Below are 16,936 nucleotides of genomic sequence, written 5' to 3'. Positions count from 1 at the left end.
GTAATGTAGTGCGGGGTGGGGTTAGGGGGTCGCCGTGGCCAGGAGGGTTTGGGCTCCCTTCTGGCCCGATATTGTCGGGAAGTCGGCGGTCCTTCGGGGTGGGGGTGCGAGTGGTCCTGCCGGGGGGGGGATGTATCGGACGTCGGGGAGTCGGCCGGGCAAGAGGGCTTGGGCTCCCTCTTGCTCCGATCGCGGGTGCGGGTGGGAGCGCGTGCGAGCGGTCGTTCGGGGTGGGGGTGCGAGCGGTCCTGCTGGGGGGGTGAATCGGGCGTCGGGCGGTAAATAGCGGTTCCTAGAAGGGGGTACATTGGCCCGCGGGGACAAACCTGTTCACCGTTTCCGCGGTCGGTGAATGGCCTTGTCCCCGTCACCGCAGCGACTGCTAGTTTTCTTCCCCGTTTTCGGCGGTGACCCGCGGCTTAAATGCGGTGGCCGCGGGTAAACCGTCACCGTGTCATTCTCTAATCGAGATTACATTGCTTTCTAATATATAAAGGTAGGAGACTCCATTCCTGGAGCCCCCTACAAGAGAACATAGTCACACGTGAGGAATTCAATCTCAGGTTCCTTACAGATGGCGCAGACAAATCGCCATGATGGACCGAGCACAATTTTGACAACGGGACATAAGCATGAATCATGCTCACCAGATTTGCAGGAACCAAACCATTCAAACACATATATACCAGTACCAGCAGCCTAAAACGTATACGGTCTTCCAATTTCAGCCAGTATAGCTTTACATAGCATTCGGTGACATGCTCAGTCCGTTCCAAACGGAAAAGGGTTCTAGCCACCAAATTCTGAGCATGTTTTGCATGTAGATGCTAAAGTGGACTTAGGCACCAGTGTTTAGGCCAAGAAAACCCTAGTATAAATAAGGGGTACTTAAGGTTCAGGTCCACTTTAGGCGCTGCTAGGCACGATTCTATAAATGACACCTAACTGAAGATTACAATACGATAATAAAATGAAATTCCCACTAAATAGATAGGTGGTATATCATCAAATATCTGTCAACTAAAGGGTAGGAAAAGCCTCAGAGATGGAGCCATCACCTATATAACATAACATAACATCGCGCTTATTAACCGCATAACCATAAGTTCAACGCAGTTTACAAAAGATTATAAACAAGGAACAGTATTATTTGAAACAAAATAAATCCTTTAACCAAGTAGTTTGAAAAAAAAGATAAGTTTTCAACAGAGTCTTAAAGTGTTTGTAGGAATAAGCAGAAAGCAATAACGATGGAAATTTTTTGGCATGAGAAGCTACCTGAAATACCAAGGTATGTTCAAGAAATTTTTTGCTTTTACAGCCCTGTAAAGAGGGAAAATTAAACAAGGCATGAGATTTTCGACTGTGTTTGTATGATGCTATGGAAAATCTATCAACCAGGTAGAATGGATCAGTGCCGTACAGAACCTTGTAACAGAAACAACCCAGCTTGAACAGGACACGAGCCTCCATCGGCAGCCAATGCAATTCACAGTAGAATGGCGTAACATGGTCATACTTCTTCAAGCCATAAATCAGCCTGACTACTGTATTCTGAATCGGTGATAATCTGACCAAATCTTTCTTAGTGATTGTCAGATAATGTTACAGTAGGCAAGAAGACTCAGTAGCAAAGATTGAACCAAAAGTCTGAAAGCAGAAAACTCAAAATATGGTTTGATACTTCGCAATTTCCATAGAGTATAATAACCTTTATGTACCACTGCATCAATTTGTTTTCTCATAGTTAGATGCTGGTCCAAGACAGCTCCTAGTATTTTAATTGTTGGATGAATTTCATATAATGTTGAATTTATACTAACAGAGGGTTCATGGAAAATTTTGTTAGGTGACACCATAAAGAACTTTGTCTTATCCGAATTGAGTTTCAGTTTCAGTTTCAGCTTCAGCTCCCACTCGCACTTCGTTTCTCCCCCGGTTAGAGGATGCAAACTAAAAAAACACCATGAGCAACTTCTCTCACATCAGGCTACTCTATGGGGTAAAGACCTAGAACAACTCCTATTGCCCACCACTTATGAGGTATTCAGGAAACGCCTCAAAACCCACCTATTTCTGAAATACCTAGACAGCTGACCCACTTCCCTCTTTTCCCTCTCTTGCCCTTTCTCCCCATTGTTCCCACATCCCTTAAATTAATTCAACTTGTATGTCAATTCAACTTGTATTCCACTAATCTTTTGTAAACCGCATAGAACTTAACGGTATTGCGGTATATAAACTGTTATTATTATTATTTAAATTTTTGCATTCAGAAGTTCATCAATTTCAATACAGATTCAATCTTATTAGTTATCTGTGACAAAGCTGTGTTGCAAGGTATAACAATTGTAATATCATCAGCATATCTGAACAATCGTATACCCAGGTTGCTCAAACTAGAACCTAATGAGGAGAAATAATCAGTATGGAGTAACCACATTTGCTCACATTCAATCGTTGGCAAAAAAAAAAAAAAACCCTCCCCTATTTTAAAAGATTCGTGTAATCATCCAGGTGAAAAAGTTTTTCTCTTTACTTCATTTTTTCTTGTTTACTTAGTTTAAGTGGGAATTATAGAAAAAAATCTCAATATCAAAATCAATATCAAAATTAGAAAACCACAGAGTCATCCAAGAGGCAGCAAAAATGTATCAAACACTTATCTCAATTATTAGATAAATTTTGGAACTTCCAATCTTCTGTAATGAAGTTCTTTTGTCCAGGATATATTATGGTTTTCTAATTTTGATATTGATTTTAATATTGAGTTTTTGGTATACTTCACACTTACACTAAGAAGAAGAAATTAAGTACAGAGAAATTTTTTTTCACCTGTGTGATTATATGATTCTTTAAAAAATAGGGGAGGTTCTTTTTGCCAATGATTGAATGTGAGCAAATGTGATTACTCCATACTGAACACATATAGGTGTTGGCTCCATCTCTGAGGCTTCTCCTACCCCTTAGTTGACAGATATTTGATGATATACCACCTATCTATTTAGTGAGAATTTCATTTTATTATTGTATCGTGTTGTTTGACCACTACTCCCCCATAAATCGGTTTGATTTTTACCTAACTGAAGATTGACATATGCTATGTTCCATGTTCCTCGGCGCGTATGTCTTAAGCGCTGTTTATAGAATCGGGGCCTCAGTGTCAATTCCATAATGGTGTTAAGGAAAGCAACACTGGTGTGTCAAAACTTAGACATATCAACAAATGGCAGGCATAAGCTCGCATGCCTAGGTGCACCTTGCAACACATTCATCTGATACTATTTTATAAGGTATTTGCATTGCCAGATGGAATGCCCATGATACTTCTATGCTCTGCCCACTGGTATAGCCCATTTGCTGTTACGCACCATGTAACTGGTGTGTCAATTGTATAGAATAACTCCTAGTACGTATCCATATAAATGACAATTTGTGATGTCATTCATGGATGTAAGTGTACCTGTTTTATAAACTAATGCACGCAATTAGGCTATCTTTATAAAATAAGAACACAATCTCATTTTTTTCTTATCTATAGAACTGTTTCTTTCTCTTCTTTTCCATTTAAAAATAATATTATTTGCAATTGTAAACCACTTAAAGTGTATTTATGATATATCAAAAACATAGAGATACTTGATATTGCACCTAGCTTGAAGATGTGGACATTACATCTGCTGAAGAACAGGTAGAAAAGTATGCACATACAATCCAAGGAATTATGTATATTTTATAATATACATGCTTAGATCACCACCCCACTTATATTGGACTGGAAAACAGCTAACGTCGTTCCTCTGTACAAAAAGGGTTACAGGGCAGAGGCTGCGAATTACAGACTGGTGAGTCTCACATCAATAGTGTGTAAACTCATGGAAACACTAATCAAATGTAAATTAGACACGATCCTGAACGAGGGGAATCTATGGGATCTTAATCAACATGGATTCACCAGGGGTAGGTCCTGCCAATCCAATCTCATCAGCTTCTTTGACTGGGTAACAAGAAAGCTGGACCTGAGAGAGTCCCTGGACGTCGTGTACCTGGACTTCAGCAAAGCTTTTGATAGCGTCCCACACCGCAGGCTGTTGAGCAAGATGAAATCGATTAGGGTTAGGAGAGACACTAACTGCATGGGTCAATGATTGGCTAAGTGGCAGACTTCAGAGGGTGGTGGTTAACGGTACCCTCTCTAAGACATCGGAGGTGACCAGCGGAATACCGCAGGGCTCAATCTTGGGTCCACTCCTTTTCAACATATTCATAGGGGATCTGACTCAAGGGCTTCAAGGTAAAATAACATTGTTCGCCGATGATGCCAAGCTATGTAATATAGTAAGCGAATGCAAATTGCAGGATAGTATGGCGCAGGACCTGCTCATTTTGAAACTTTGGTCCTCGACCTGGCAACTGGGCTTCAACGCTAAGAAATGTAAGGTCATGCACCTCGGTAGCAGAAATCCATGCAAAAATTACACCTTGAATGGTGAGACGTTAGCTAGGACTTCAGCGGAATGAGATTTAGGAGTAATCATCAGTGCAGACATGAAAACTGCCAATCAAGTGGAGAAAGCTTCATCTTAAGGCAAGGCAGATGATGGGTTGTATCTGTAGAAGTTTCGTCAGCCGAAAGCCTGAGGTCATAATGCCATTGTACAGAACCATGGTGAGACCTCACCTGGAATATTGTGTGCAATTCTGGAGGCCACATTACTGTAAAGATGTGCTAAGAGTCGAGTCGGTTCAACGGATGACCACCAGGATGGTCTCGGGACTCAAGGGTCTCTCGTACGAAGCGAGAATGAACAAATTGCAGCTCTACACTCTCGAAGAACGTAGGGAGAGGGGAGACATGATTGAGACATTTAAATACGTCACCGGATGTGTCGATGTGGAAGATGATATTTTCTTTCTCAAAGGACCCTCGGCCATAAGAGGGCATTCGCTCAAACTTAGGGGCGGGAAATTTCATGGCGACACCAGGAAGTACTTCTTCACCGAAAGAGTGGTTGATCATTGGTACGAACTTCCAGTACAGGTGATCAAGGCCAACAGCGAGCCAGATTTTAAGAATAAATGGGATGCCTATGTGGGATCCCTATGAGAGTCGAGTCAAGGTATTGGGTCATTAGGCGCGGGATCTCTAGGAGAGTAGACTTAGGGGGGTGGGTTAGTAGAGTGGGCAGACTTGATGGGTTATGGCCCTTTTCTGCCGTCATCTTTCTATGTTACCTTGAGCAGGCCTACTGTACAATTACATACCGGCTTCTATCTTATGAACTTTTAGGCATGGTCTAATTTTATAAAAGCTCCTTTGTATGTGTAAATCAGTGTTAGAAACATAGAAACATGATGGCAGATAAAGGCCAAATGGCCAATCTAATCTGCCATTATCTCTTTCTCTCTCCAAGAGATCCCACATGCCTATCCTAGGCCCTCTTGAATTCTGACACAGTCTCTGTCTCCACCACCTCTTCCGGGAGACTGTTCCAAGCATCTACCACCCTTTCTGTAAAATTTTATTTCCTTACATTACTATGGAGCTTATCACCTCTTGACTTCATCCTATGCCCTCTCATTGCAGAGTTTCCTTTTAAATGAAAGAGACTCGACTCATGCGCATTTACATTACATAGGTATTTAAACATCTCTATCATATCTCCCCTCTTCTGCCTTTCCTCCAAAGTATACAGATTGAGATCTTTAAGCCTGTCCCCATACACCTTATGATGAAGACCACACACCATTTTAGTAGCCTTCCTCTGGACCGACTCCATCCTTTTTATATCTTTTTGAAGGTGCGGCCTCCAAAATTGTACACAATATTCTAAATGAGGTCTCACCAAAGTCTTACACAGGGGCATCAATATCTCCTTTTCCCTACTAGCCATACCTCTCCCTATGCAACCTATATATGGCCCCCCAACAATTGGTGCTGACTAGAATGGCGCATAGTGTGATTCTATTAAAGACACATGCTATATATTTATTTATTTAAAAAACTTATAGCCTGCTTAAACTTAAGTGGGTAGCATAAAAATCATACATAATAAAAACCAACATAAAACATTAAACATTCTTTACATTAAAATGAATAAATTAATCATTCTTAGCGGCCATACGCATCACTAACATTTAGGCGCATCTGTTTAGGTCAAGAAAAACTAGGCCTAAATACCTGTGCCTGCATCAAGCGTATTCTATGACAATGCTCAAAACTTTTAGGAACACCTACGATCCACTCATATTCCTCCCTTGGCTATGTCTCCTTTTGAGATTCACACACTAGAACTGACAAGCACCACTTTATAGAATGCACCTACCAAGCTGTGCACATGATAGGCTGGTATCTTAATGCACGTGATAGGCTGGTATCTTAATGCATTCTGCTTCATTTTTTTTTTTTAGTTTTTTATTGAAGTTTTAATATAATTTCACAAGAGATCTCTTGTACAAGCAAATTAGAAATGAAACCATCATATAAACTTAGAAATTTTTAAGAAGAAAAACAAATATTAAATCTTTCTTAGACCACAATATCACATCAGAGGGAGAATATTATTTATCTAAAAAAAAGATACCAATTGCCTCTACAGAAGGTGACAGTTTGGAGGCTGTAGAGCCACTAAACCTTACAGAGATTTTGGAATCCTTGGTGGTTGTGGAAACAGAGAGAACCACTTTGTTGGTTTCCTTTGTTTTTGAACAAGATTTGAATTCAGTAATGAGACGGTTTTTTTTGCAATTCCCAGATGTTATTTTATGGAAAGAAAATCTGGATTTTCCCTGATGTAACAAGAACTACACAGGAACGGAGAAAGCTGTTCTTAGCAATGAGGACAGAAACATTAGCACTTGGAGCAACATTTCTTTTGGCATATCCATGCAAATGTTCAATTAAATTCTTAGGTGTTAAGTATACCTTTTTTTATCCCAGAACAACTTAGATCATTCCTGGATTTGAAGAAAATGTCAACCGGGACAGTTTAATAAGAACTAAATGATAGTCATGATTATGGAAATATGAGGACCGTATACCGTTTGACCAATTTCTTTTTATTATATTCCTCTTTTGAGTTGCTCCTCATTCTTAATATTCTCCCTCTGTTTCATTTTTTTAATCAAGTTCCCTATATTCAACTTGATGTATTTTATCTGTTCTATATATTCCTTCTTTCCCTGCCATGCCGGTATTTTATTGCCTGCCTGGCTGGCATTTAACAGTTCTTCTTAAACTGTCAACAATGCTTCCCCAATTTTAAACTGTTGTTTTTTTCTGCATTATATTGTAAATGCTTTCTGTCTTTATCTGTTTTTAAGTCCATTATTCTAATTTGTATTTTATCTGGATCTCATGTATTAGTTCACCTTGTTGTGAACCGCCTAGGAACTTTTTCGGTATAGCGGTATATAAGAATAAAATTATTATTATTATTAGTAGTAGTAGTAGTAGTGCCAATAAGCATCAATTGTGATGTGTCAATTGGTCTTGTTAAATAATTAAGTTGTACGTGCAAACTGGCTGTGCGCAAATGCAATATATGGCAATATATACAGTATACGGACTTTTGGGGGTTAGAGGGTAATTCTATAACAGGACACCTGAGACAAGATTGTAAGCAGCCACCTATCTGAAACCTATTTTATAAAGAAAAGTAAATTACTAGCACATATGTTGGAGACACGCCCACGCTCTGCCCACAATTATGCTCTTTGGCATTTGCATGCCATCTTATAGAATAGTGCATTGCGCATATATGCACAGACGCTTTGATCGGTCGGTTTGAATGGTTGAAAGTAGGGAGTGGTAGCCTTGAAAAAGCCCTTTGAAATACACGGGTGAAACATGTTGGTGACTCTACCCCCGTATGAAGCGTCTTTGCACAGCTAAGTACTTTTAGTACCTATTTATTTAAGACTTAACATTCAATTATAAACACTTAAAGTATTTAAATTGTTTAATAACATTGGATCTGATGACAATTGGGAGCATAAAGCCCGGCGCTATGAAAGAAGTTTGAGTGCTTGGTGGCCCGCTGAGGATCAGTAAGACAGCTTGTACCTTCTGATGAATGAAGTGCTGTATAAATGTGAGATTATGGAAATATGAGGACCGTATACCGTTTGACCAATTTCTTTTTATTATATTCCTCTTTTGAGTTGCTCCTCATTCTTAATATTCTCCCTCTGTTTCATTTTTTTAATCAAGTTCCCTATATTCAACTTGATGTATTTTATCTGTTCTATATATTCCTTCTTTCCCTGCCATGCCGGTATTTTATTGCCTGCCTGACATTTTGGTGATGATAGATATATGCACAGAAGTGGCATTTTTGTGTGTACTTCTTCATTCAAGATGCGTTTAACAGCATGCAACCAGTTATAGACTTTCCCTTCTAGATTGTACGTCCTCTAGTGTCAAGGAAATACCTGTCGCATTTGAATGTAACTCACCTTGAGCTACAACTAAAAAAAGACATGAGATAAATGTAAAATATCTTCCCTTCCCCTTGCCTGTAAGATCTCTGTGCTATCAGAATGGCTTCTTCTTACCTTTGGTTTTATAGCAAGGAATGGGCACCAGACACTCTTCTTTAATGTGGGGCTTTGTTTTAGGGCTGCAGCCTCCAATATGCATCCCTCTGTGATCAATACATAGAACCACCCGGTACCTCAGCCCTGGCCCACAAGTCACTGTACACTGGAAAACAGAGAGACATCCTGAGCATAACCAGTTAACATAAAATCCATTGCAGGGCACATAATATAGGATTGCTACTACACACAACAAAAAAAACCTCATCATCTAATACTGACATGAGAATCAGAGGACGTTGTGCTCCTTCTATAGAGCAAAACAGGCCAAAGCCGATACCTGGCCTTTTCCTCTTCTGTACCTATGAGAATAAAAACTTTAGAGAATGTGTTCCAAAGACTTAAGATTTTTTAAAAGGATCTGGACAGACCTGTTAAAAAAAAAAAGAAAAAAAAAAAGTGAACTGCAATCTTAGGCTCCACTATCACAAAATGTATCAATGCTACCTTGGAATTTTCTTAGATGTGAGAGCAGGGTTTTATTATAACTGGAGTGGGGGAGTAGCCTAGAGATTAGAGCACCTGGTTGACAACCAAGGAAGGCCATCGCTGGTCTTTGTGATCTTGGGCAAGTCACTTAACCCTTCTTTGCCTCGGATACAAAATTAGATTGAGTTATCAAGGAAAAGGAATATGCCTAGTGAACCAAAATGTACCCCACCTTGAGCTACTACTGAAAAAGATGTGAGCTAAATCCACACAAAATGAATACAGTAAAACCTTGGTTTGCGAGCATAGTTCATTCCAGAAGCATGCTTGTAATCCAAAGCACTCGTATATCAAAGTGAATCTCCCCATAGGAAATAATGGAAACTCAAGACGATTCATTCCACAACCCCAAAACTTTAATACAAAATACTATTCGTACTTATATTGCAAGACCGCGCTCATTTAGAACAGTCGCTGCACTCCTGCGGCTTCAGAGAGAGAAGACCCATCGGCTCAGTTGTGATGTGTGTATACGGTATGTACTTGTATTACAAGACATTGCTTGTATATCAAGTTAAAATTTATTAAAATATTTTGCTTGTCTTGCAAAACACTTGCAAACCAAGTTACTTGCAATACAAGGTTTTACTGTAATTTTCATTCTCCATTATCAATAAACCAAAGTGATAGCTCTAATATTAATTTTACTTCACAGTGTGTGGGGGATGATGAGGGAGAGAGGAGCCTTTATATTGGGGAGGAATTACAAAATAAAGAAAAGAAAGGGATGAGAAGTTAAAAAGAGTGATGAGAGGATCTCGGGAAGGATAGGAAGGTGACAATAACATAAAGACAAGAGCTATGAGCTTCTTTTCCCTGCAGTAGATAATATTTGATAATGGGAATGTCAGAACATGTTAAAAACCAACTTACTGAACAAGAAAACAAAACAAAACTGCAGGAAAATGTACAGGAGTTTTAATTAAGCAAAATGTTTTTGAACAAAAAACATAAAAATACATAAAATAATATCCAAAGTTCTGGTCCTAATATTCGTGCGGACTGGACCCGACACGGTCCGTGTTTCGAAGAAACACTCCTTCTTCAGAGTCCCAATTGTTGGTAAGTAGAATATGAGAAAACCAAATTGGATAAAATAAACAAAATCTAGAATGAACAGGCATGAAGATATCCTGTATGAAGCGCTGTTTTGTTCAAAAATTGTTGCTTAATTAAAACTCCTGTACCCTGTACATTTTCCTGTAGTTTTGTTTTGTTTTCTTGTTGTGTACCTGTACTGCAAGTTTTGTTGGTTTTCTTTTGCTTTTCAAAAATCGACTTACTGTACATGAAGCCGTGATGGGGTTTTTTTTTGTGTGCATGCACTATATTTAATAGCAACAGAAATTACCGGAGACCACTCCTGCGCCAACCACTTTGGGCAGTCAAAAATATTGCAAGGCTGTACAATGGGCATCTTTGGCGTATACATGCACTTCCACTCCTCCACAGAGCTAATGTGTCCCTGGATGTCTTCTTCCACACAGGAGATAGTGCGGCTCTGAATGCCTCCCCCGCAGGAGGAGGAGCAGGCAGTCCACGGTGTGCTTTCCCATCTGGGAAGATAAGACACAAATGAAGCAGCATTTAAACATAGTAACATAGTAAATGATGGCAGATAAAGACCTGAATGGTCCATCCAGTCTGCCCAACCCTACATGCTCCATAAAAATCAATCATTTAATTAAAATTGTCCTTTTTCTTAGATATTTCTGGGCCAGAAACCCAGAGCCCTGCCCGGAAGTGTGCTTAGGTTCTATCTACTGGAATTTCCATCAAAGCTCACCCCAGCCCATCTTAACCATTTCAGCAATCAAAGCCCTCCCCAGCCCATCTTCAACTGAATGGCCACATACCATACTAGACTGCCCAGTACCAACCCTAGTTCCTTTAATATATACCCCTTATTTTTTGATTAGAGATCGTTTGTGTTCATCCCACACTCGTTTGAACTCTGTCACCATTTTCTTCTCCACCACCTCCCTTGGGAGTGCATTCCACGGATCAACCACCCTCTCCATAAAGAAGAATTTTCTAACATTATTCTTGAATCTACCACCCTTCAACCTCACAACTCTTCGTAACAGGTGTTTATTAAATATAAGTAACCAGTAAATATGGTGTTGGTTATTCATAAAGTTAAGAACATAAGAATAGACTTAATGGATTAGATCAATGGTCCATCTAGCCCAGTATCCCGACTTCACAGAGGCCAATCCAAGTCACAAGTACCTGGCAAAAACCCAAATAGTAGCAGCATTCCATTCCACTGATCCAGGGCAAGCAGTAGCTTCTCCCATGTCTGTCTCAACAGCAGACTGTGGACTTTTCCTCTAGGATCTTGTCCAAACCTTTTTTTAAAACCATCTACATTAAAAGCTCTTACCACATCCTCTGGCAACACATTCCAGAGCTTAACTATTCTCTGAGTGAAAAAACATTTCCTCCTATTGGTTTTAAAAGTATTACTCTGTAACTTCGAGTGTCCCCTAGTCTTTGTAAATCTTGATGTAGTAAAAAATCGATCCAGAAGAGGTATGCAGACAGATTGATAGGCTTAAAAACGATAAATCCCCAGGACCGGACGATATCCACCCGAGGATAATCAAGGAACTGAAAGGGGTTATAGATGAACTGCTTCAACTAATATCAAATCTGTCAATCAAATCAGGAAAGATTCCGGAAGACTGGAAAGTGGTGAATGTTACGCCGATCTTCAAGAAAGGTTCGAGGGGAGATCCGGGAAACTATAGACCAGTGAGTCTGATTTCGGTACTGGGAAAGATGGTAGAGGCACTGATAAAGGACCGCATGATCGATCACCTTGACAGACACAAACTGATGAGGACCAGCCTGCATGGCTTCAGCAAAGGAAGATCTTGCTTGACAAACTTACTGCACTTCTTCAAGTGAGTAAATAGGCAGACAGACAAGGGTGACCCAGTCGATATCGTATATCTAGATTTTCAGAAGACGTTCGACAAGGTCCCGTATGAACGTCTTCTTTGAAAAATTATGAGTCATGGAATCGAGGATGATATACTCAAGTGGATTAAAAAATGTTTGGCGGATAGGAAAGAGAGAGTGGGGATAAATGGACAATATTCAGACTGGAAAAGAATCATGAGTGGAGTGTCGCAGGGTTTGGTGCTCGAGCCTGTGCTCTTCAACATATTTAAAAATGACCTAGAAATTGGCACATCGAGTGAGGTGATTAAATTTGCGGACGATACAAAGTTATTCAGAGTAGTGAAGACACAGAAGGATTGCGAAGACCTACAATGAGAGCATAAACACACTCGAGGAACGGGCCGCGAAATGGCAAATGAGGTTTAACGTGGATAAGTGTAAGGTGATGCATGGAAATGAACCAAATGGGATGCAACTTAATGAAGAAAATCGGGTTGAGCGAGCACTAAAGGAGTGCAATTGTAATCTGCCTTTTGGCACTCGCTCAGCCCAATTTTCTTCATTAAGTTGCATCCCATTTGGTTCATTTCCTTTGAGTAATATAAGACCTTGGACCCCCGAGGAAGGAGTTTTTCGAAACACGGGCCGTGTCAGGTCCATGTTTTTTACTTTAGTGAACCAATCTTTGTGCTACTACGTTTTTATTGATCTCAATAAAGTCCTACCATCTTTTACATCGCTTCAGCACGTTTTTATTGTGCCATGACTTCAACAAGTACAGTACTTGGAGAGATGTGGAATACATGTCACAAATATAAAAATATAGGTGGCTAATACTTTTAGCTACATTGAAGGAGGACAACTTTAAGGCCACTGATTTATACCGGTAAAATATTATCTATCCACTTCTTAAAACACTGGAAACTATCTTCATAGAGCAATGGATGAATAAAAGAGGGGCATATTTACTTACCTAGGAAGAGGATGGTAGAGATCGTAGGGCATGATTTGCTTGTATCCATCACTGTTGACAATAAGAAATATAAAATATGTGTTAAAGGCTATCAGGCTAGTATTGGAAGTGATTTATCTCCTTTTTTTTTTACATGTTTAATTTATTGCAAATTTTCAAAAGCATATTAAGCAAAACTTGTACAAAGAAACTAATTACAAGGATATTGAAATCAAAGAAAAACCTGCATATCAACTATATAATACGATTAAAAAGAACAAAAAGTAAAGGAAACATGACAAGGTTTCGCACTGACAGGAAGGGTGATATAAAAAAAAAAAAAGCCAACGATTTGCACCAAGCCCTGAAAAGCCTCCCTCCCGCCTGACCTCAATCATTCCCTACTGCCCCTCCCCCATATAAAAAAAAGCAAATCCTTGCTATTTATTTATTTATTCAATTATTTAGCCCGTCCTCCCAAAGGAGCCCAGAATGGGTTCCAAAGGTACATTCATAGTATAGAAGGACAAAATTAATGAAAGACATTTTTGGCAGACATAGCTTAGAAGAATTTGTGGCATTCGTAGAAGATATTACATGGCATAGTATAGATTTAGCTAGAGAAACTCGGATTTGTGAAAAACTCAGTACTGTCCAAAATACACTTTCACAAGGGAAATCTAAAGTTAGGTGGGACATAAACAGTACTGCTTGGGTTTAGATGTGATGTGCCATAAAAAATGGAGGAAAAAGCCTCAGACTGAAATCCTCCCACCTCCACAAAGGTGGTTGACCGGTGGTTAGGTGATAACCTCACTGGCAAAAAAACCTCCAATGCACTCCCAGAATGTAAAAACCTTAAGCAGGGCTGTTCGTGCTGAATAATAGAAGAAAAAAACTTTCAACTTATCTTCTGTTGATCGGTAAACCAACGGTGTATAGATTTAGGACAGCATTCACTGTACTAACAGAACAGAACATAACATAATTATACTAAAGTTTTAATGTTGTTGTGAGTACATGATTGATGGTTGGCAGTTTAGGATCCGTGAGTAGCGTTGGTCATTATGGAGCTCGTGAGTAGCGTTGGACATTAAGGAGCTGGATTTGTGAAGAGGAAGGTTTTCATGGCCTTCCTAAAGTTCCATAGATTGTCTAGTGATCTAATGGATGAGGGGATGATGTGTCAGAATCGGTATAAACTGTGAATAAGAGCATTTGCGGGCTGTTTCAGTTTTGAGTGAATGACCAGGTGGTAGTGTGAGCCGTCTCTCTGTTTGAGATCTCAGTGATCTGTTTGGGACATAAATTTGTAGTTTTGATGTCATGTAGTTTGATGTCAGCTTATGGAAGATCTTGAAGGCTAGGACCAAGGCTTTAAAGGCACAGCATTTTTGGATAGGTAACCAGTGCATTGATGTAAGTGCTGGGGTGACATGGTCTAAGAAGCCTGGGTTTTTCAGGAAACGAATGGCTGCATTTTGTACACCTTGGAGGTGGGAGAGGGTTTTTTGTGGGTAAGCCCACTAGTAGTGCGTTGCAATAGTCTAAGTGGGATAATACAAACGCATATTGTAGTTGGGCAAAATCGGTTTCTGAAAAGTAAGGACGGATGCATTTCAGTTGATGGAGGTAGAAGGATGAAGACACTATGTTTGATACGTAATTTGAGAATGATAGATTTGAGTCCAGGATTACTCCTAGGCTGCGGACGTTATCTTTAGCTGTAAGTGTGTCGTTTCCCCATGAAAAGGATGGGCGGGGGTATGTGCAGATGACTTTGTGTATCCAGAGGAGTTCAGTCTTTGAGGCATTAAGTTGTAGTTTATTTTCAATCATCCAGTTCTTTATTTCAGTTAGGCAGCTATTGAGTTTTATGATTTGTGTGTCTCAGTGTTGGCCTAAGGGAAGGTAGAGCTATATATCATCTGCGAATGAATGGATTTTGATTTGGTATTTTGCTGTGATTTCAAGTACTGGTCTGACATAGAGGTTGAAGAGGGGATAACAATGAACTTTGGGGCACTCCATAGCAGAGTGGTTTGGGCTCAGATAGGGAGTGTCCTAAAAGTACTCTCTGCGATCTTTCATTAAGGAAGAAGGAAGCCGAAAGCCTGAAGTCATAATGCCATTGTACAGGGCCATGGTGAGACCTCATCTGGAGTACTATGTGCAATTCTGGAGGCCACATTACAGTAAAGATGTGCGCAGAATTGAATCGGTTCAGCGGACGGCCACCAGGATGATCTCGGGGCTCAAGGGTCTCTCGTACGAAGAGAGACTGAACAAATTGCAGCTCTACACTCTCGAGGAACGTATGGAGAGGGGAGACATGATCGAAACATTTAAGTACCTCACAGGACGTGTCGAAGTGGAAGATGATATTTTCTTTCTCAAGGGACCCTCAGCCACAAGAGGGCACCCGCTCAAACTCAGGGGCGGAAAATTTCATGGCGACACCAGAAAGTATTTCTTCACAGAGAGAGTGGTTGATCATTGGAACAAACTTCCAGTGCAGGTGATCGAAGCAGACAGCGTGCCAGACTTTAAGAATAAATGGGATACCCATGTGTGATCCCTACGAGGGTCAAGATAAGGAAATTGGGTCATTAGGGCATAGACAGGGGTTGGGTAAGCAGAGTGGGCAGACTTGATGGGCTGTAGCCCTTTTCTGCCGTCATCTTCTATGTTTCCATATTTCTATGTTTCTAAGTAGAGCCAAGCTAGTATGATATTGTTGATTCCAATAGATTGTAGTCTGGATAGAAGAAGTGAGTGGTCAATAGTGTCAAAGGTGGCACTTAAGTCTACTAGTACCAATAATGCATCCTTCCCTTCATCTAGAATTTTCCAGCAGTCGTCTACTATGTCTAGTAGTACTGTTTCTGTGCTGTGGTGTTTCCTAAATCCTGATTGGAAGATGGAGAGACTGGCATTTGTTTCTATGAAGTCTCTTAGCTGTGTGAGTACTATCTTTTCAAGTATTTTTGAGATAAAAGGAAGGTTTGAGACTGGTCTATAGCTGCTTGGATTTTTCCGGGTCCATGGTGGATTTTTTTTTTTTTTTAGAACTGGTCTCACTACAGCAGATTTCCAACATTGTGGTATTATGCCTGATTTTAGGAACTTGTTTAGTAAGGGTAGGATGGAGTTCAAGAAGATTTTGTTGGTAGCTAGAAGTGTTGTGGATGGGCATGGATCTAAGATCGAGGTTGTGGGACATATGGAATCTATTGAATTTTTCAGATTATCTATGGAAACTGGTTTGAAGCTGTTTAGGGTTTCTCTCTTTGTTAGGTTATCTTGTTGTGAAGATGTTGGGCTGTTTGGCAGAGCTTTGGCCTCTAGGGTCTCATATTTTTGATATCTTGTCGGGAAAGAAAGTAGAGAGGGATTCACTGTCTAAGTTTGTTTGTTGGTCCTGAGGGTGGTCCTTGGGAGGAGGAGAACAAGTTTTTCGACAAAGAGAAGATGGCTTTTGATCTACATGGGAACTTAGATACAGTGGTGCCTCACACAACGAACTTAATCCGTTCCAGGAGCAAGTTTGTTATGTGAAACGTTCGTTGTGTGAAACGCGTTTTCCCATAAGAATACATGTAAAACAAAATAATTCGTTCTGCAGCCCTGTTTTCCCATAAGAATACATGTAAAACAAAATAATTCGTTCTGCAGCCCTACATTTCCCTCCCTCCACCTCACCTTATATGCAGAGTTTGCCAGCTTTCTTTTTCACCCAGCCGCACGCTTTCAAAAAGCTGTGCACGCGCAGCTGCTGAAGTTGATCAATGTTCTCCTCTCCTGCAACTTCCGGTTTCCGGTTGCGTCAGAGGAGAAGATTGAACAACAGAGCATGCGCGCATGTGCTGCTCTTTGAAAGTGTGTGGCTGGCCGAAAAAGAAAGCCGGAAAACTCGGCATCTAAGGTAAGGTGGAGGGAGATGATGGAACACTGCATTCAGACAGGAGGGTGCTGCTGTTCCCGGCT

The 16,936-nt window shown here is 40.3% G+C and overlaps 1 protein-coding gene across 4 annotated transcripts in view; it reads right to left on the bottom strand.

The window, feature by feature from the left end:
* ADAMTSL1 (ADAMTS like 1) overlaps positions 1-16,936 on the bottom strand; it is a 1,156,072-nt gene that overhangs the window by 242,209 nt on the left and 896,927 nt on the right. For all 4 annotated transcript variants that reach the window (XM_033920627.1, XM_033920609.1, XM_033920600.1 and 1 more), the window contains 3 exons: positions 12,971-13,021; positions 10,439-10,643; positions 8,557-8,704 (listed from right to left, as the gene is read on the bottom strand). In XM_033920627.1, the coding sequence (XP_033776518.1) occupies positions 8,557-8,704; positions 10,439-10,643; positions 12,971-13,021 (404 nt within the window). The remainder of the gene's footprint in view (positions 1-8,556; positions 8,705-10,438; positions 10,644-12,970; positions 13,022-16,936) is intronic.

Source organism: Geotrypetes seraphini, chromosome 1 (genome assembly GCF_902459505.1).
Source record: "Geotrypetes seraphini chromosome 1, aGeoSer1.1, whole genome shotgun sequence".
Taxonomy (NCBI): Eukaryota; Metazoa; Chordata; class Amphibia; order Gymnophiona; family Dermophiidae; genus Geotrypetes; species Geotrypetes seraphini.
Note: the sequence above shows the minus strand (reverse complement) of the source record. Positions and strands in the feature narration are given on the sequence as shown.